The 20,439-nt window shown below is 44.1% G+C and overlaps 2 protein-coding genes across 2 annotated transcripts in view; both read left to right on the top strand.

The window, feature by feature from the left end:
- Positions 1–6,003, top strand: part of LOC111950295 (transcription initiation factor TFIID subunit 1-like) — a 54,940-nt gene extending 48,937 nt beyond the window's left edge. Inside the window, 12 exon segments of the mRNA XM_070434475.1 lie at positions 439–547; positions 660–758; positions 889–1,066; positions 1,171–1,238; positions 1,415–1,537; positions 1,957–2,049; positions 2,757–2,909; positions 3,030–3,146; positions 4,165–4,260; positions 4,393–4,609; positions 4,800–4,974; positions 5,107–6,003. Of these exon segments, the coding sequence (XP_070290576.1) occupies positions 439–547; positions 660–758; positions 889–1,066; positions 1,171–1,238; positions 1,415–1,537; positions 1,957–2,049; positions 2,757–2,909; positions 3,030–3,146; positions 4,165–4,260; positions 4,393–4,609; positions 4,800–4,974; positions 5,107–5,329 (1,651 nt within the window). The 3' untranslated portion in view covers positions 5,330–6,003.
- A 97-nt stretch (positions 6,004–6,100) lies between these two features.
- Positions 6,101–19,259, top strand: LOC111950294 (uncharacterized). Its single transcript, XM_023967760.2, has 8 exons — positions 6,101–6,455; positions 6,738–6,843; positions 6,972–7,154; positions 7,385–7,475; positions 9,296–9,372; positions 9,498–9,569; positions 18,054–18,207; positions 18,417–19,259. Exons 1-8 carry the CDS (start codon positions 6,383–6,385, stop codon positions 18,528–18,530), a joined length of 870 nt encoding a protein of 289 aa, XP_023823528.1. The 5' UTR covers positions 6,101–6,382; the 3' UTR covers positions 18,531–19,259.
- Positions 19,260–20,439: the final 1,180 nt, after the last annotated feature.

The following is a 20,439-nucleotide window of genomic DNA, read 5'->3' as shown; positions in this document are numbered from 1 at the left end:
AGGATAGTTCTGCTTCATCCTCTCATCCAAGTTGTAAACATTGACACCCTCTTTGACACGAGGGGGAGGCGGGCCCTTGCGTAATTTGCGGGGCCCTACTCATTTACATTTACATTTAAGTCATTTAGCAGACGCTCTTATCCAGAGCGACTTACAAGTTGGTGCATTCACCTTATGATGTCCAGTGGAACAACTCAACTTGCGTAGTGAGCGTATAGGGCTGCCCGGCTCTTTGTGTACTACCTCATCACACACATCCTTTTATCCGCAAAAAGTCCGTTTGATGGAAACCCATCTCTGGTGGAAAAATGTGCATATTGTTTTATGAAGATTTTTGAATATTCACATGGAAATCTGTCGCAAATTGGATGGAAATCTAGCTAAAGTTTGTGATATATCATGCTGCTGTGTAAAGGACCATGTTGTCTCCTCTTCCAGTGCTGATGAGGTGCGCAGGAAGTCTCTGGTGCTGAAGTTCCCCAAACAGCATCTTCCCCCCAAGAAGAAGAGACGTGTGGGAACCACTGTACACTGTGACTACCTCAATGTGAGCCTAGTTGTCACTATATTGACTGTTGTTGTATATTCAGTTCAAGCATGGTCTAGAAATCTTTAACACTGTGATTGTTGTTTTGTTGTTACTTGTCGTCCACTCACAGAGGCCCCACAAATCCATCCACCGCCGACGCACTGACCCCATGGTCACTCTGTCCTCAGTCCTGGAGAGCGTCATCAACGACATGCGGGATCACCCTAATGTAAGATACACACACATTCACACAATTCACTGCTTACAGACAGACAGACAGATTGCCTATATTCCTCTGACCATTTTATAGTCTCTCTCACTCACTCACACACAATTGTGTTGTCTTTACCTCGTCACAGACATACCCCTTCCACACGCCGGTCAATGCCAAGGTGGTGAAGGACTACTATAAGGTCATCCCTCGTCCCATGGATCTGCAGACGCTACGGGAGAATGTGCGTAAGCGTGTGTACCCCTCCCGGGAGGAGTTCAGAGAGAACGTGGAGCTCATTATCAAGAACAGCGCCACATACAATGGTACAACTTTAAACCACTTGAAGCCTTAGAGAATGACTGTAATATTGGACTCTGTGYGACCGTTATGTAACTTACTGAGACGGTAATTGTTTTTGTGTATTCAGGTGCCAAACATCCAATAACCCAGGTGGCGCAGACAATGCTGGACCTTTGTGATGAGAAACTGAAAGAGGTACGTGTGAACGCTGATKAATTCCTGGATTGGTGCCATTTTGGACACCGCCCAAAGTCTGCTGCTCTGTTTGCAGAAGGAGGCAAATGTTCAGCAACTCTTGGAACACAATGGAAGTGGCCTTCATAATAGTACTTGTTTAATATTAAAGGGGGAAATTCCTTTGTCCTTTGCAGAAGGAAGACAGGCTGGTGAGACTGGAGAAAGCTATCAACCCCCTGCTGGACGATGACGACCAGGTAGCCTTCTCCTTCATCCTGGACAACATCGTCACTCAGAAGATGATGGCCGTGCCTGACGTGAGTGGAGCCACCCGTCATCAGGGTTTCTACTTTCTTTCGGAATATCTGCTATTAGTATTTTCTCTGTGTCTAAGTCATTTTACTGAGTAGTCTTTTCTTTGCCCTTAACAAATGCCTAGTGGTTAGAGCGTTGGGCCAGAAACCAAAAGGTCGCTGGTTCGAATACCCGAGCCAACAAGTTGACAAATATGTAGATGTGCCCTTGAGCAAGGCACTTAACGCTAATTTGCTTTAGGGGTGCCGTACTTCTATGGCTGACCCTGTAAAAACACATTTCACTGCACCTATCCAGTGTATGTGACAATAAAATATATATTTTTAATATATTAAAATATTGACAATTGTGGCAACTTCAATCAAGCACTCAGTTGGATGATGTTATAACTGTCCTTTCTCTGTCTCTATCCCCTTTTYAGTCTTGGCCGTTCCACCATCCAGTCAACAAGAAGTTTGTTCCAGATTACTACAAAGTGATAGTCCAACCCATGGACCTGGAGAATGTCCGCAAGGTGAGTTAGTTAGGGGAAGTGGACTTCAGTGTCASCTTTGAGGAAAACCACAACAAAGACACCTTTTGGATCCTTCCATGCCAAGATGGATCAAACCTATATGTCGTAGATGATTATACACTGAGTGTACAAAACATTAAGAACACCTGCTCTGTCCATGACAGACTCACCAGGTGAAAGCTATGATCCCTTAGTGATGTCACTTGTTAAATCCACTTCAATCAGTGTAGATGAAGGGGAGGAGACAGGTTATATAATTATTTTTAAGCCTTGAGACAATTGAGACAGGATTGTGTGTGTGTTCCATTCAGAGGGTGAATGGGCAAGACAAAAGATTGAAGTGCCTTTGAATGGGGTATGGTAGTAGGTGCCAGGTGCACTGGTTTGTGTCAAGAACTGCAACGYTGCTGGGTTTTTCACGCTCAACAGTTCCCTGTGTGTGTCAAGAATGGTCCACCACCCAAAGGACATCCAGCCAACTTGACAGAACTGTGGGAAGAATCAACATGGCCCAGCATCCCTGTTCTGAAGTTGTTCTGAGGTCAAAAGGGGGGTGCAAATCAATATTAGGAAGGTGTTCTTAATGTTTTGTACACTCAGTGTATATGTAATATACAGAATATATTACAGAATGTGGTAGATGGTAATATGTGTAATATAATMATTTATGTTATTTAAAAGTCTCTCTGTGTGCTGTGGTCCAACAGAACATATCCAAACACAAGTACCAGAACCGGGATGTGTTCCTGTTTGACGTCAGCCTGGTCCACACCAACAGTGTCAAGTACAACGGTCCAGACAGTCCTTACACCAAGACGGCCCTGGAGATAGTCAACGTGTGCAAGCAGACCCTGGCAGAGGTGTGTGTATGAAACAGCGAGAGAGGGACATAATGAAACTCTTTATACTTTGTCAAATGACGAATCATGTTTATGATCCTCCAATAAGGAAAATTTGATTGTTGCTTGATATCTCTCCAGTATGATGAGCACCTGACCCAGCTGGAGAAGGACATCTCCACAGCTAAAGAGGCAGCTCTGGATGCAGCAGACCTGGATAGCCTGGACCCCATGACTCCTGGAACCTACACATCACAGGTAGCAATGTTCCTGTCCCATAAGTATGGGCCAGAAACCAGCCAGATACAACCAATGGGCCCTTACATCCCTATCACCCCCAGTCACCAAATAATGTACCTCAACTCAACCCTCACATGCTCCAGAGTTGGGGAATGCAACTCCTCTCCAAGGACCTACTTTTTAACCTCTGTCTGCTGTAGTCTCTCTATTACATAGCCTCTTCACATTCTAGTCTTTCTCTGCCTCGTAGTTCCTCTTTAGCACTGCAATTTAGTAGCTGTTTCTATAGCCTCTGCATATCTTAAACTCTATGCTATCCTTCCTACCCTGTGGTTATCTTTTCTCCTCCCTCTTTCCTGTGTGTGTGTGTGTGTGTGTGTGGTGTGTGTGGTGGTGTGTGTGTGTGTGGTGTGTGTGTGGTGTGTGTGTGGTGTGTGGTGTGTGTGCACGTGTGCGTGTGTACAGCCTGCCGATGTGTTTGACAGCAGTGCCTCTGTGAGCCTGCACAGAGAGACCAGACTCTTCTCTGAGGTTAAGGCATCTCTTATGACTGTTCCAGAGAAGAGGGGGTTAGGGAAGGTACAGAGAGATCCCCCAGGAGTATAACGGCGTCTGTCTCATCCAGGGATGACCTCTCCTTTAACCACCCTCTCGCCTCCCATCCCTCCGTTCCTCCTTKCACATTCACCTGGTCGTCTCCTTCCAGTTCTTCCCTCTCCATTCCCACAGTGTGGATCCTGACTGGKGCATGCTCCTCCTAGCTAGGAGCCATTCCAAGATCCCTTTGTGCATTTTATTCCTAAGACAAAGATGGTTCCTCCCCATAACTCATTTGGTTCATGTGTCTGCCTGTTTTGCTTGTGTGTTACTTTTGCTCCTAATTGTGACTGCTTGTCATACTAGTGTTCTGTTTGCCCTGACAATTATCAATTTTCAGCCATCCTCTCTATTGCTTCACAAGTCATCACTCTGTCTTTCCCCAGAAATATCCCTCCTGTCTCTGTCAGTGTTGCTTAACTTCTCTGTGTGTCTCCAGGGTCGTCATAGAAGACTAGGAGAGGAGGAGTCGGACGTGGACATCGAGGGCTTCGAGGAGGAGGAGTATGAYTGCAAGCCCAAGACACCAGCTCCTGTAAGACTCTGATCATGGAGAAACAATATGGGGTTTAGAGTGGATGGATTTTGAAAGGGAGGGATTACGTATTTGGACACTGTTTGTAGATCAGTCTAACTAGTCCTTTTGATGATGATGACTGTTCCCCAGGCTGAGGATGGTGAGGGAGACCTGGAGGATGAGGATGATGAAGAGGAGATGCTGTTGCCGCCGCCCCGCAGACGACTGCAGGGCCACAATGATGATGATTTTGAAGAGGATGAAGGCACCAGTCGGCCAGCCCATGCCAGCGTGCTGTACCAGGACCTGCTCATGTCAGACGGAGAGGATGACGCCAGCGAAGAGGAGGGAGATAACCCGTTCTCCTGTGAGTCGCACTAGGGTGGAGAGGGTCATAGGATGGAGTGAGATTATAAATAGAGATTAAATTTACATTAAGAAGTTCATCAAGGTTAATTAAAACCTACATCCTATGATTTGAGGATATCTGTAGGACACTACAGACTGTATGTGAGATATGAGGTTCTAATGGTGTATCCGGCCCTGTCCCACTTTAGCGATCCACCTGTCAGAGAGTGGCAGTGACTCAGACAGAGAGGTGGAGGTGCGTCCCCCGCCCCCTCCCAGACCTCACCAAGAGACGGCCCGCATGGGCCTGGAGCAGGACGACAGCATGATGTCATACGGGGAAGATGTGCCGGATGAGACCCACCTGGAGGACAGTAATGTCAGGTACAACATGGAGCCGTCAACCACCATGGCCGACATTATGTACATGGTGGATTTGCATCGTTGTTTGGCTCTTGGGCCCTATTAACCCATACTTTATACCCATCCCTCTCTTTCTCTCCCCCTTCCCCATAGTTATGGGAGCTATGAGGAGCCGGAGGGTCAGACCCAGACCCAGACCTCCAGCATGGGCAATGGAGAGGGCTACGGCATGAGTGAGGAAGAGGAGGAAGATGAGGAGGCAGCTCGGAGGAGAGGTCCCAGTGTGCTTTCCCAGGTGCAGCTGAGTGAGGATGAGGAGGACAGCGAAGAGTTCAGGTCCATCGGGGGAGAAAGTGACTTGGACTCAGACAACTAGAGAAGTGTTCCACCACACACACACACACACACACACACACACACACACACACACACACACACACACACTTAAAGACGCAATTGTGCTCTACAATCATTATAACAGACAGATCCACATCCATACACGTGAGTTCAGGCTCACTAAATGAATACACCTTAAACTTGCAGGCTGAATTACATGCACGTACTGTCATCATAACTTTATCTCATGTCAGTCAATCCCCCAATGATAGTTAAGACTGTTTGCTGTCCAGTCATTACCACACCTATGAAGTCTCTATGATAAACTCCTGTGAGATCAATATTGTGGCAGGATTAAATTGGAGTTGATGCTTTAAATCAATGTTTTTTACTGGTTATGCTCTTTTCAGTGTACCGACACATGTATATATTTTTTTACAATTGAATAACATTTTATTTTATGGTTGTGCAGAACTTTGGCCAAAATGAAGATATTTCAATAGTCAGCTTTGACAATTGTTTGTTTTCAGTGCCAGGTCTCATCTCAACCTTTTGTCTTGAGACACTGGGTTGAGTGATGGAAAAATACTGTTATTCCCCATTAACTATTATGATTGCAGCCTGGATTGTCAGGCATTTGAGATGTTTCCAGCACTGTTACTAGGAAACTCAAACTTCCAAGGAGATCCTAAATAAAAACCAGAGATAAGACCATCATCTTTTCATTGTTTGTTTTTGGGGATAAATGTTAGCTGTCTCTGATGTAACCACGTTGAAGTTGTCCTTTCGTGTTATGCTGTGTTGCTTATCGAAAGTAAGAGGCACTGTTGAATACCAATCTGCACTAACGCATTAACAATAATATTAAATGTTATTACAGAAAGTCTGTTGTGTGTTATATGACCAAGGTGCTTCCTGTTTCACTGCTTTTCCCTATCCTGCCATACCTTACAGGCTTGCCCTCGTTCATATCTTAGAACAGTGGTCATACAAGCTGAACATGAACTCTGCTCCACCGTAAACTCATTATTATTGTAAGGAGTCACGTAGATAGTGTGTGTTGAGTATAAAATAGTACAGTACGTGTGTGAAGATGAAGGCCTATAGTTTGCTGTGTTTAATATTTCTACTCCCTGTCACAGTTATTGGACAAACGACACCAGATCGTGAGTAGCAATTWTTTTCTGTTGAAATCTGTAAAGAAAGCCTGTCTTTTAGTATGAGTAGGATATGTATTACTGTAGCATTGAATCAGATGACATCTCTAAAATGAACATGTAAATATACTGTAGGTTGTCCTGCTGCTTTTTGAGGTTTTGGGGGAGGAGTAGGTTAGGCCCTCTGTTTGAAGGTAGTGCTTTTTATCAAATTGTGTCTTCATTTTCTCATGATGTTGCTGGGCCAAATCACTATCACGTTTCAGTTACATCTTTTCTTTTTACATCCAGCAAGTTGTGTAACAGTAGATGACTTTGAAGTGTGCACAGGAACTGCATATACATGCAATGCTGAGAAAAGCAAATGCTACTGTAAGGACAAGAAACCTTTCTGTAGGTACGTTTCAGCGCTTCCCACACTTGGCTCTACAGCTTTATCCTCAATATTTGTTTATTTTTTGAATTCAGACATTTTAAATTGTTACATAAATATGTCAGTTACCTCTGTTATGCTGTTCTTTTCAGGTGTAACAACTACATAGACAAGTGGTACATAGGGGAGAAGTGTGACTTTGAGTGGACCATATTGAACTTTGCCCTGGTATCATCTCTACCAGGACTGGCCCTGGCTGTTATTGTTGGTGTGATGGTCCAGTGTGTTCATTACTTAAGGAAACCAGCAAAGAAACAAAAGGATCGGACAAYGAGGTGAGAGGGGGAGAGGGTTTGGACAAGATAGAATTCAGAGGCTCAATATTTCCATGTGTTTTGCACAGTGTATGGCACCTAGTATCAAGAAGTTGGCTTGTTAAAAAATAATAAGAAAAAGAAAATAAGATGTTGGGCATTAACTAAATAGATTCATATTTGTCCACAGTCTTGTTTCAGGTTTTAAATGACTACTCATGTCTTTATAATGTCATTTTCACTTGTTTCAGTTACACAAACTATGCAATGTCACCGACAACATATTATGAAAATAAYCAAGATGACATGTTCTCCAACACAGTGTTTGCCTCAGACATGCCGGTGAGTAGCTTGAGTTCCTTTACTCTCCAAGGTATTAGATCATTGGTATTTCCAATGGTGATGTCACATCCAGAGATCCTGCTAAGTTAGGGTTTCCTTATCTCCCAGTAGTGATACCGTTTGTGAATCATTCACCTCACCATCATTCACCCACCATCTTTTTTTTTGTCACACCGGATAGATGCATTGAAATGTTTTGTTTTCAAGCCTCTCAAAAATGTTTTCTTGCCTAGCATCATTATTTGGAAACGGTATATTGATKATATTTTTGTTCTATGGAGGGGTGATGCAAAACAGCTCCAGGCATTCCATGCTTTTCTTAACTCTTGTTCTGAGCATTTGAGATTTACTATGCAATCTGACACACGTCAAATCAGTTTCTTTSATCTTCTGATTTTGTGTAAAGATAATGTTCTATACACTGATCTTTACAGGAAACCTACTGGCCGTAACAGTTTGTTGAGGGCTGATAGTTGTCACCCGCTTACCTTGAAAAACAGTTTTCCCTACAGCCAATTCTGTCGAATCAAAAGAATTTGCTAAAAACAATCAGATTTCGACAGAAATATGGTTGAGACGCAAAGAAAATTAAAGGGGGGGGGGGTACAAAAATTGTCAAATTAATACTGCCATTGAGAAAATTCGAAACAAGACATTACCTTTTTTCAAGGACAGTCTCGCAAAAATAATCATTCTAACTACCCGCTATTCAAAATKCTCTGAACAAATTAAGGGAATTGTTCACAAACATTGGCACATTCTAAGATCCGATGATAGTATCGGTAATGTGTCTTCAGACCTTCCCTTGGTCGTATTCTCGCGGGGCAGAAATCTCAGMGATCAGTTGGTAAACTCTGATTTACCACCCCAAGATATCCCTGCACAACGTGTATTTGCGCCCCTATTGGATGGAAACTACAAATGTAATGGCTGTGCTCAATGCAATGGCACTTATAAATGTAGATCCTTCAAACACCCCCAAACAGGGAAACAGATCCCAATCAAAGGTGTTATAACGTGCTCCACTAAGGCAGTTATTTATCTTTTAACTTTTCCTTGTGGTAAAAATTATGTGGGTAAAACAAAACGAATTTCGGAGCGTCGTAGCACCATTAGGTGCAAAAACTCGTCTTATCCAGTTGCGGACCACTTTTTGGAAGCAAACCACTCGATTTMGTCTCTATGTTATATACATGTCATCCTCCCTAGGATAGGGGTGACCTCAATAACTTATTGTTAAAACGAGAGGCTGCCTGGATCTTTAATTTAAAGACCCTTGCTCCCTTCGGTCTCAACGTAGACTTTGATCTGAAGCCATTCTTGTGATTTTGCTGTTGTAAATGTTTRTAGGCTTATGTAGCCAAATTGTATCTATGATCGTAGCCTATCCATTTGTTTTTTTGTATGCTATTTTAATATATGAGAATTAACCAATGATATCAGGCCAATAACCGGCCATGATTACAGACACCTGTGTGTGTCTTTTGACACTATATAAACGAGTCACCCCACAATGTTTGTCATTATACCCTGATGAAGACAGCTTGTCTGGCGAAACGTTGGACATTATCATTTTTGCATCTGACTCCTAGGGTGTGCGGCTCTCCTTTATTTTTCAAGATGTCTTCCACACCATCTCTTTAAGAGCCATTTGAATCTACTGTCTCTCCTGGACGTGGTTTGTGTCGTCCAAGTAGTGTAGTGTAAAGATGCCATAAGTGCAGATGCAGAGCAGATACATTCAGTAATAGACATGGCTGTCAATGTTGCATAGTAAACATGGCCCTGAGCAACAGTCTCTATTTTTCTTATTTCYTCAGAATCGGCCAAAGCCCCCCAGTGTCCAGCCCACCCAGGAGAGGTTTCCCATATCCAACTTACCCAACCGCCCTTACAGGTTAGCTGTCTGAACACAATTCAACATGCCATTGGTTTTCACCTTCATTATAGGGGCCCTTTATTATAGTGTCTGCAATGTTATAATGTGCTTTCATTGAAATGTTGATCTCTCTACTCTCTTAGCCTTCAACCAAACGGCATGCGGCCCACTTTAGATAGATTGTCTTTGACCAACCCTACAAGCCAGCCATACAAGTAAGAACCTTGGTGTTGTTTGTTTTTGGTCTGATACTTTGTTCAATGGCAGTGATGTCATACCCATTCTGTGCGTATAACCATGTTCTGGGTGGTGGACTAAAAATGGAAACAAAATTAGAGACGACAACAGGACAACGCCCCCTCGACAGTGAATGAGTAGTCACCCAGTGATTTGAGCAGCATGAGTCATGATGACACGGACATTATCCTTATCAAATCTTATTAGTCACATGCGCCGAATACAACAGGTGTGACCTTAGTGAAATGCTTACTTACAAGCCCCTAACCAACAATGCAGTTAAAAAAAAGTATGAATAAGAATTGAAAGTAACAAGTAATTAAAGAGCAGCAGTAAAATAACAATAGCGAGACTATATACAGGGGGGTACCAGTACAGAGTCAATGGGCGGGGGCACCGGTTAGTTGAGGTAATATGTACATGTAGGTAGAGTTATTAACGTGACTATGCATAGATGATAACAACAGAGAGTAGGGGGGGGGGCAATGCAAATAGTCTGGGTGGCCATTTGATTAGATGTTCAGGATTCTTATGGCTTGGGGATAGAAGCTGTTTAGAAGCCTCTTGGACCTAGACTTGGCGCTCCGGTACCGCTTGCCGTGCGGTAGCAGAGAGAACAGTCTATGACTAGGGTGGCTGGAGTCTTTGACAATTTTTAGGGCCTTCCTCTGACACCGCCTGGTATAGAGGTCCTGGATGGCAGGAAGCTTGGTCCCAGTGATTTACTGGGCCGTTCACACTACCCTCTGTAGTGCCTTGCGGTCGGAGGCCGAGCAGTTGCCATACCAGGCAGTGATGTAACCAGTCAGGATGCTCTGGATGGTGCAGCTGTAGAACCTTTTGAGGATCTGAGGACCCATGCCAAATCTTTTCAGTCTCCTGAGGGGAATAGGTTTTGTCGTCCCCTCTTCACGACTGTCTTGGTGTGCTTGGACCATGTTAGTTTGTTGGTGATGTGGACACCAAAGAACTTGAAACTCTCAACCTGTTCCAGTATAGCCCCGTCGATGAGAATGGGGGCGTGCTCGGTCCTCTTTTTCCTGTAGTCCACAATCATCTCCTTTGTCTTGATCACGTTGAGGGAGAGGTTGTTGTCCTGTCACCACACGACCAGGTCTCTGACCTCCTCCCTATAGGCTGTCTTGTCGTTGTCGGTGATCAGGCCTACCACTGTTGTGTCATCGGCAAACTTAATGATGGTGTTGGAGTCGTGCCTGGCCGTGCAGTCATGAGTGAACAGGGAGTACAGGAGGGGACTGAGCACGCACCCCAGAGGGGCCCCCGTGTTGAGGATCAGCGTGGCGGATGTGTTGTTACCTACCCTTACCACCTGGGTTGGCCYGTCAGGAAGTCCAGGATCCTGTTGCATAGAGAGGTGTTTAGTCCCAGGGTCCTTAGCTTATTGATGGTGGAGCAGTAAGACGTGCTTGTTTTCATCCCATGTAAATCTTTTGTATACATTTCATTATCTTAATCTCTTTTTTCCTTTTTCGAATTAAATATACCTTCCTGCAACCCACCTCACCCAATGTGGTACGGATCTGCTATAAAAAAAAAAAATTTAAGACCTTATAACTGGAACCTCCATCAGCAGCTAGCCAGGTAATTAGCTACTAGCCTTTTAGTCATTGTTAGCCACTGCTAGTGGTCTTTACCTTTTACTCAGACTCCAGCCGCTTTAGCCCGGATAGCCCGGATAATACCTGCCGGGCTGCACAGCACGATATCAGCCCTGAGCATATCGGACTGATTCCCCCCCCCCCCMCTACATCACCAGGTTCCTGCCGCAAGCTCTGGACGATCACACTGGATCTTCGCTGCTAGCTAGTTACTACCGAGTGGCTGACGCCCTTGTCCAGAAGCATGCACCAGCTAGCCTCGAGCTAGGACCATTTCCCGGCTAGCAAACGAAGTACACCAACTACAATACCTCTCTTGCCAATTGGCCTGGAACCTTTGTCGTCACGGAGCCCCGCCGATCCATCACGACTGGTCTGCTGACGTAATTCGGCCGATGTGCGCTCAACCGGCCTCCGCGTCGTGGATGTTGGTGTTGATCCATCTGCTAGCCCMGGCCTGCTAGCTTCCTGAACGCTGTGTCTCCCGCTCGCCTTACGTAGTAATCGACTACCTGAACTGCTCCCTGTTTCATCTTTGCTGCTCATTGGACCCTATGATCACTCAGCTACACAGCTGATGCCTGCTGGACTGTTCATTAACACGGTACTTCATTTTGTTTATCTGGTATTTGTTTACCAGCCTTGAACTCAGGGCCTGTGTGTAGCTAACTGACCCTCTCTGCCCGTTCATCGCCATTTACCCATTGTTGTTGTCCTAGCTGTTTACCCGTTGTTGTCTTAGCTCTCCCAATCAACACCTGCCTTTCTCTAATGTCAATATGCCTTGTATACTGTTGTTTAGGGCAGCTCTTATTGTTTTATTTTACTGCGGAGCCCCTAGTCCTGCTCAACATGCCTCAGATAGCCCCCTTGTCCGAACCCCCACACATGCAGAGACCGCACCTAGCTTAACTGSCGCCTCCAGAGATGAAACCTCTCTCATCGTCACTCAATGCCTAGGTTTACCCCCACTGTACTCGCACCCTACCACACCCTTGTCTGTGCACTATGCCCTGAATCTATTCTACCACGCCCTGAAATCTGCTCCTTTTATTCTCTGTTCCCAAAGCACTAGACGGCCAGTACTTATAGCCTTTAGCCGTACCCTCATCCTACTCCTTCTCTGTTCCTCTGGTAATGTAGAGGTTAACCCAGGCGCTCTCATTTGTTGACTTCTGCAACCGTAAAAGCCTTGGGTTCATGCATGTTTACATCAGAAGCCTCCTCCCTAAGTTTGCTTTATTCACTGCTTTAGCACACTTTAGCCAACCCTGATGTCCTAGCCGAGTCTGAATCTTGGCTTAGGAAGGCCACCAAACATTCTGACATTTCCATCCCCAATTACAACAATTTCCGTCAAGACAGAACTGCTAAATGGGGCGAAATTGCAATCTACTGTAGAGGTAGCCTGTAGGGTTCTGTCATACTATCCAGGTCTATGCCCAAACAGTTCGAGCTTCTACTTTTAAAGATCCATCTCTCCAGAAATAAGTCCCTCACTGTTGCCGCTTGTTATAGACCCCCCTCAGCTCCCAGCTGTGCCCTGGACACCATATGCAAATTGATTGCCCCCCATCTATTGTCAGAGTTCGTACTGTGTCGTGGCAATTTCCTGTATTACCAAATGAGGAGAGTTACATACCACACACCAGTCAGAGTTATACTTAAACTTCATCTTTAATAATATGAGTTTTACCATAGCCCTGTGACTTTCAACAATTCACTATCTATAATGAATTGTTGAGAGTCCCAACATAATGGCAACTGAGATCTTTTATAGCAAAGATACACCCCTCTCAACTTACATGMCGAACCACAGATCTTAGGAACTCTTCACAAAGGGCCTTTTACTTGAGAAAGGAGTATCCCTTAGCCAGATTGCATTCGCTATAAATTATCGCTCAGTTTGGTCTCTAAAACGAGGTTCTAATCTCGTTCCTGGTACTTCATAGTACCAAAACATTACCTCATCCAAGGCATAACTCAATTGTCAACTCTATATACTCCCATCTCAAGTAAACCCCCTCTTCTCCCCACTCCTGGACAAGCTCACTGAGGGGAGTGACTTGCGCACAGACATTGTGGAGCCAAGAGATAATTGGTTCCCCCTTAATCACGCCATCCCTTCACATGGTTTAACAGATACATTCACATATGAAGACAATGTTCCATTCTGTACTCCTCCCTTTCTGATATTCTGCATATTACCAGAGACATGTAAAAGACAAGCCTGACCTCTCCCCTCTCTGGGCCCCAAGTGACTGAGCACTAGCTGAGAAGGGTAAAGTGCAACTGCCAATAGTATAGTCCAATGGGATACATTCCAATGACAAGTATCTCACATAAGCATATTATGTAAATAAAACATCTTATTTATCTATGTTACCCAACTAATTCTGATTAATCCGCCACACTGCTAGGTGACCTAAATTGGGATATGCTTAACACCCCRGCCGTCCTACAATCTAAGCTAGATGCCCTCAATCTCCCACAAATTATCAAGGAACCTACCAGGTACAACCCCAAATCCGTAAACATGGGCACCCTCATAGATATCATCCTGACCAACCTGCCCTCTAAATACACCTCTGCTGTTTTCAACCAGGATCTCAGCGATCACTGCCTCATTGCCTGCGTCTGTTATGGGTTCGCGGTCAAACGACCAGCCCTCATCACTGTCAAGCGCTCCCTAAAACACTTCTGCGAGCAGCACTTTCTAATCGACCTGGCCCRGGTATCCTGGAAGGATATTGACCTCATCCCGTCCGTAGAGGATGCCTGGTTGTACTTTAAAAGTGCTTTCCTCACCATCTTAAATAAGAATGCCCCTTTCAAAAAATGTAGAACTRAGAACAGATATAGCCCTTGGTTCACTCCAGACTTGACTGCMCTTGACCAGCACAAAAACACCTTGTGGCGTACCGCAGTAGCTTCGAATAGTCCCTGCGATATGCAACTTTTCAGGGAAGTCAGGAATCAATACATACAGTCAGTTAGGAAAGCAAAGGCTAGCATTTTCAAACAGATATTTGCATCCTGCAGCACTAATTTCAAAAAGTTTTGGAATACTGTAAAGTCCATGGAGAACAAGAGCACCTCCTCCCAGCTGCCCACTGCATTGAGACTAGGAAACACTGTCACTACTGATTAATCCATGATAATCGAGAATTTCAATAAGTTGGCCATGCTTTCCACCTGGCTACCCCAACCCTCGGCCAACAGCTCTGCACCCCCCGCAGCAACTGGCCCAAGGCCCCCGCCCCGCTTCTCCTTCACCCAAATCCAGACAGCTGATGTTCTGAAATAGCTGCAAAATCTGGATCCCTACAAATCAGCTGGGCTAGACAATCTGGACCCTCTCTTTCCCTAAAATTATCCGCCACCATTGTTGCAACCCCTATTACTAGTCTGTTCAACCTCTCTTTCGTATCGTCTGAGATTTCCTAAAGATTGGAAAGCGGCGCCGCGGTCATCCCCCTCTTCAAAGGGGGAGACACTCTTGACCCAAACTGTTACAGACCTATATCCATCCTGCCCTGCCTTTCTAAAGCCTTCGAAAGCCAAGTGAACAAACAGATCACCGACCATTTCGAATCCACCGTACCTTCTCTGCTATGCAATCTGGTTTTCGAGCTGGTCACGGGTGCACCTCAGCCACGCTCAAAGTCCTAAACGATTCATAACGCCATCAATAAAAAACAGTATGTGCAGCCGTCTTCATCGACCTGGCCAAGGCTTTCGACTCTGTCAATCATCGTATTCTTATCGGCAGACTCAGGAGCCTTGGTTTCTCTAATGACTGCCCGCCTGGTTCACTAACTACTTCTCAGATAGAGTTCAGTGTGTCAAATCGGAGGGCCTGTTGTCCGGACCTCTGCCAGTCTCTATGGGGGTGCCACAGGGTTCAATTCTCGGGCCGACCTCTTTTATCTATTTATATCAATGATGTCGCTCTTGCTGCGGGTGATTCTTTGATCCGATTAGCATCACTACTCTGGACGGTTCTGACTTAGAATAACTATAAATACCTAGGTGTCTGGCTAGACTGTAAACTCTCCTTCCAGACTCACATTAATAAGCATCAATCCAAAGTTAAATCTAGAATTGGCTTCCTATTTCGCAACAAAGCCTCCTTCACTCATGCTGCCAAACATTCCCTCGTAAAACTGACTATCCTACCGATCCTTGACTTCGGCGATGTCATTTACAAAATAGCCTCCAACACTCTATTCAGCAAATTGGATCCAGTCTATCACGGTGCCATCTGTTTTGTCACCAAAGCCCCATATACTACCCACCACTGCGACCTGTATGCTCTCATTGGCTGGTTCTCACTGCGTATTCGTCGCCAATCCCTCTGGCTCCAGGTCATCTATAAGTCTTTGCTAGGTAAAGCTCCGCCTTATCTCAGCTCACTGGTCACCATAGCAACTCCCACCCGTAGCACTAGCTCCAGCAGGTATATTTCACTGGTCATCCCCAAAGACCAAAGGAGGTCTTTGGCCGCCTTTCCTTCCAGTTCTCTGCTGCCAATGACTGGAACGAATTGCAAAAATCACTGAAGTTGAAGACTTATATCTCCCTCACTAACTTTAAGCGTCAGCTGTCAGAGCAGCTTACCGATTGCTGCAGCTGTACACAGCCCATCTGTAAATAGCCCATCCAACAATCTACCTACCTCATCCCCATATTTGTTTTAGTTTTTCTGCTCTTTTGCACACCAGTATTTCTACTTGCACATCTGCACATATATCACTGCAGTGTAAATTGCTAAATTGTAATTACTTCGCCTCTGTTGGCCTAATTATTGCCTTACCTCCTTACTTMATTTGCACACACTGTATACAGATTTTTCTATTGTGTTATTGACTGTACGTTTGTTTTTCCCATGTGTAACTCTGTGTTGTTTTTGTCGCACTGCTTTGCTTTATTTTGACCAGGTCGCAGTTGTAAATGAGAACTTGTTCTCAACTGGCCTACCTGGTTAAATAAAGGTGAAATTAAAAAATTAAAAAATGTATGCGCTTTTGAGGCCACTATGGTGTTGAACGCTGAGCTATAGTCCATGAATAGCATTCTCACATAGGTGTTCCTTTTGTCCAGGTGGGAAAGGGCAGTGTGGAGTGCAATAGAGATTGCGTAATCTGTGGATCTGTTATGGCGGTATGCAAATTGGAGTGGGTCTAGAGTTTCTGAGATAATGGTGTTGTGAGCCATGATCAGCCTTTCAAAGCACCTCATGGCTACAGATGTGAGTGCTACGGGTCGGTAGTCGTTTAGGCAGGTTACCTTAGTGTTCCTGGGCACAGGGACTATGGTGGTCTGCTTAAGACATGTTGGTATTACAGACTCAGACAGGGAGAGGTTGAAAATGTCGGTGAAGACACTTGCCAGTTGGTCAGCGCATGCTCGCAGTACACGTCCTAGTAATACGTCTGGCCCTGCGGCSTTGTGAATGTTGMCCTGTTGAAAGGTCTTACATCGGCTGCGGAGAGCGTGATCACAGTCTTCYGGAACAGCTGGTGCTCTCATGCATCCCCACAGTGTTATTAGCCTCGAAGYGAGCATAGAAGTAGTTTAGCTCGTCTGGTAGGCTCGTGTCACTGGACAGCTCTCGGCTGTGCTTCCCTTTGTAGTCTGTAATGGTTTGCAAGCCTTGCCACATCCGACAAGCATCACAGCCGGTGTAGTAGGATTCGATCTTAGTCTTGTATTGACGCTTTGCCTGTTTGATGGTTCATCGGAGGGCATAGCAGGATTTCTTAGAAGCTTCTGGGTTAGAGTCCCGCTCCTTGAAAGGGGCAGCTCTAGCCTTTAGTGCAGTGTGGATGTTGCCTGTAATCCATGGCTTCTGGTTGGGGTATGTACTTACGGTCACTGTGGGGATGAYGTCATCGATGCACTTATTGATGAAGCCAGTGACTGATGTGGTGTACTCYTCARTGCCATCGGAGGAATTCCGGAACATATTCCAGTCTGTGCTAGCAAAACAGGCATGTAGYTTAGCATCTSCTTCATCTGACCATTTTTTAAATTTATCGAGTCACTGGTGCTTCCTGCTTTAATTTTTGCTTGTAAGCAGAAATCAGGAGGATAGAATTATGGTCAGATTTGCCAAATGGAGGGCGAGGGAGAGCTTTGTATGCATCTATGTGTGTGGAGTAATGGTGCTCCAGAGTTTTTTTCCCTCTGGTTGCAGATTTAACATGCTGATAGAAATTTGGTAAAGACTGATTTGAGGTTCCYTGCATTAAAGTCCCCTGCTACTAGGAGTGCCGCCTCTGGGTGAACGTTTTCCTGTTTGCTTATGGCGGAATACAGCTCATTCCAGTGCGGTCTTAGTGCCAGCATCAGTCTGTGGTGGTATGTAGACAGCTACAAAAAATACAGATGWAAACTCTCTAGGTAGATAGTGTGGTCTACAGCTTATCATGAGATACTCTACYWCAGGCGAGCAAAACCTCGAGACTTCCTTAGATATCGTGCACCAGCTGTTATTTACAAAAATACATAGTCCGCCGCCCCTTGTCTTACCTGATGCCGCTGTTCTATCCTGCCGATACAGCGTATATCCATATCCATCATGGTCATTTCTCTTTCGTCATTGAAGAAAGGGAAAAGTCCACGAGTATGCGACCCAATTTAGATAGATCATCTTTATCCAACCCTGAAAGCCAGCCATACAAGGAAGCCTCTCTCTGTCCTTTGATTTGTGTGTTTTCAATCTGATATAGTTCTTTGTTCCATGACAAGTTACGATTGGGTGCCCTTTGAACTACATTATTATGATTGTTTTTATATGGTTTGTCTGCTTCGGAAARTTGACTAGTTTTCTGGATTCAGCTATGCTACAGGTATGACGCAGCCCCTGGGTAACCCCTATCCCAAGTCTCCATCGCCAAGGAACCCGTATGAAGACAGAGCGCCACCTCCAGACTGTTATGACGACCAGCACATGAGACCAACACAGCCCCCACCAGGACACAACGGCATGATGGTGAGTCATTGATTCCCCCTACTGAACAGTAGGATGAATTCAACTGATCAACTGGACAAGTAAACTGCAGGGTGAAACTGTGGCTAAAACATTTGGTTTTGATCTTAGCCTAAAGGTCAAATATTAGTTAGACCCTAGGTGACCAGGCTGAAATAGAAAAGCAGAATTTTGCACTGTGTTTTGACATGAGATCTGTTTCTATCTTCCAGAGAGAAGGCATGTCTGGGTATCCTGCGCCCAGTTCACCTGCTCCCCTCTATTCAGCACCAGAGTACAACCTCAGTTCCCAGTTTCCCAGAGCCCAGATAGGGAGACACTACTGAGGACAAACAGGAGTGACCATGGCCTGAATTAGAACGCCACCAATTTCACTATCACAATTCAAAAAAGTTCAACTCGTATATAATTTAAAGTGAGTGGAAAATGTAAACATTCAAGGACTTTGTAAACTTTAATTTAACGTACTAAAAAATGTATTGTGGCTGGCTGCTAAGTTTTATGAGTAATCCCCATTGACTGATTWTGAAATTTGCTCATATTTTTGCAGTTTTAAGATTTATTGTTTGACAATTTTGTAACTAATAAAGGCTATTATTCCTAGATTCAATCCGTAGCGTGGATCAACACTAAAGCGCGATTGAAATGTAAAGGCAATGTTCCGATGTTTCAATTTCCGATCGCTTTAACTCGGATCTCCACACTACAGATTGAGTAGTCAATTCCAATTTCATTTGAAATTCAAATTCAATTCTTGAATTCACTCATGAAGTGGAGAATTTAAGTTAAATTCAATTCAAATTTCAACAATCTTCAWGTTTTGGAATTGGAATTAGACTGTGTTGAATTGTTAAAAAAAAAAAAAAATTAAATGTAGTCTTTGGAATTTCATTTAATTGGAATTCAATATTGTACATTTCCGAGTTAGTATCAAAATTGGACTGCAGGATTTGTTTTAAATCATTTCAACTTATATTTYTATATTTACAGTATAGCTACACTGTATGAATAGTGACATAATCAGCCTGAAGGAATTAAATTTGAATTGGAATATACAGTATCGAACATTGGAATTTAATTATCTCTAAATTCAAAGACTGACCGGGAATTTGAATTGAATTAAATGGAATTTACAGGGAGAGGGAATKTTATTAGAATTTAATTTGTTGAATTGACCCCAACCCTGCTATGTAATAGGCTAGTCTGATTTGTTAMAATTTTTTGGTCATGAGGGTTATCTGCCAGTGGTTCCCAAACCGTGGGTCAGTACTAGGGGAGAACGACTGCCCCCTCTCATTGAAGCCACGGTAGTTCAAGGCTAACCGCAGTACTGCAGGCATTGTTAGCAGAAAACATGATCCCCCCATTATAGTGAATTATAACAGATTGTTTTTAAATCGCACACAGAAGTTATAAGGATAATTTAGTTGCTAATGGCAGCCTGCTGTACCCCGGTCGGCCTTCAACTTGAGTTACTCAATGAGAGCGTGCAGCACTGAGCTCGCATGCAACGTCACTTCCTGGAGTAGCTCACACTGCGCATGATAGGTCTCCATGAGGCACCTAAAACCTGTAAATGAATTACCTCTGGTTCGTTCCTATGTGGAAAATTAATGGGGAAATAATAGGATTTTGTTATAAACGCAGAAAATAAGGTCTGAGGTTTACACAGATCTTATACGTTTTGTTTATCCAAAAACACAATTTCCACATAGGCTTTGTCCAACGAACCATGGTGGAGTTGGTGCCTACAAGAAAACAACATTACTATTTGTCTTACAAAGGAATGAATGGTGTCACGTGATCTAGGACTTTGACGGTCGCAGGGGTCCAGGTGTGACGTTTTTTGTGCATTGCAAAAATATATATATGGAAAAACACTTTGTGTAAACTTAAAYGACTAAAACCAAATCGAAAGTATGTAGAAAAGATAATGGACATATAATACCCTATAATCTGAGAATTTACAATCAGCAAAATAAACGCTAGATAATCAGGCACCCATTGATTTTATATTTGAGGATAAGAACACGTCAAAATGTGTAGAATTGACGGAAATTAGCTTAAGTGAAAATTCTCAGCTCCTTGGAAAAATGTATAGAATTGCAACCTATTATTTCAGCGCCATGGCAAAATGTGTAGAATTGCTGGAAATTAGCTTCAAAACTGCACAATCTTCTCTGCTGCCAAGATGATGTTCTATGTATGTTTTTTTCACCGCTCAACCCTTATGGT

This window comes from Salvelinus sp. IW2-2015, linkage group LG23 (assembly GCF_002910315.2).
Source record: "Salvelinus sp. IW2-2015 linkage group LG23, ASM291031v2, whole genome shotgun sequence".
Classification (NCBI taxonomy): Eukaryota; Metazoa; Chordata; class Actinopteri; order Salmoniformes; family Salmonidae; genus Salvelinus; species Salvelinus sp. IW2-2015.
The sequence above is the reverse complement of the archived record's forward strand: the minus strand, read 5'-3'. Positions and strand labels throughout refer to the sequence as shown.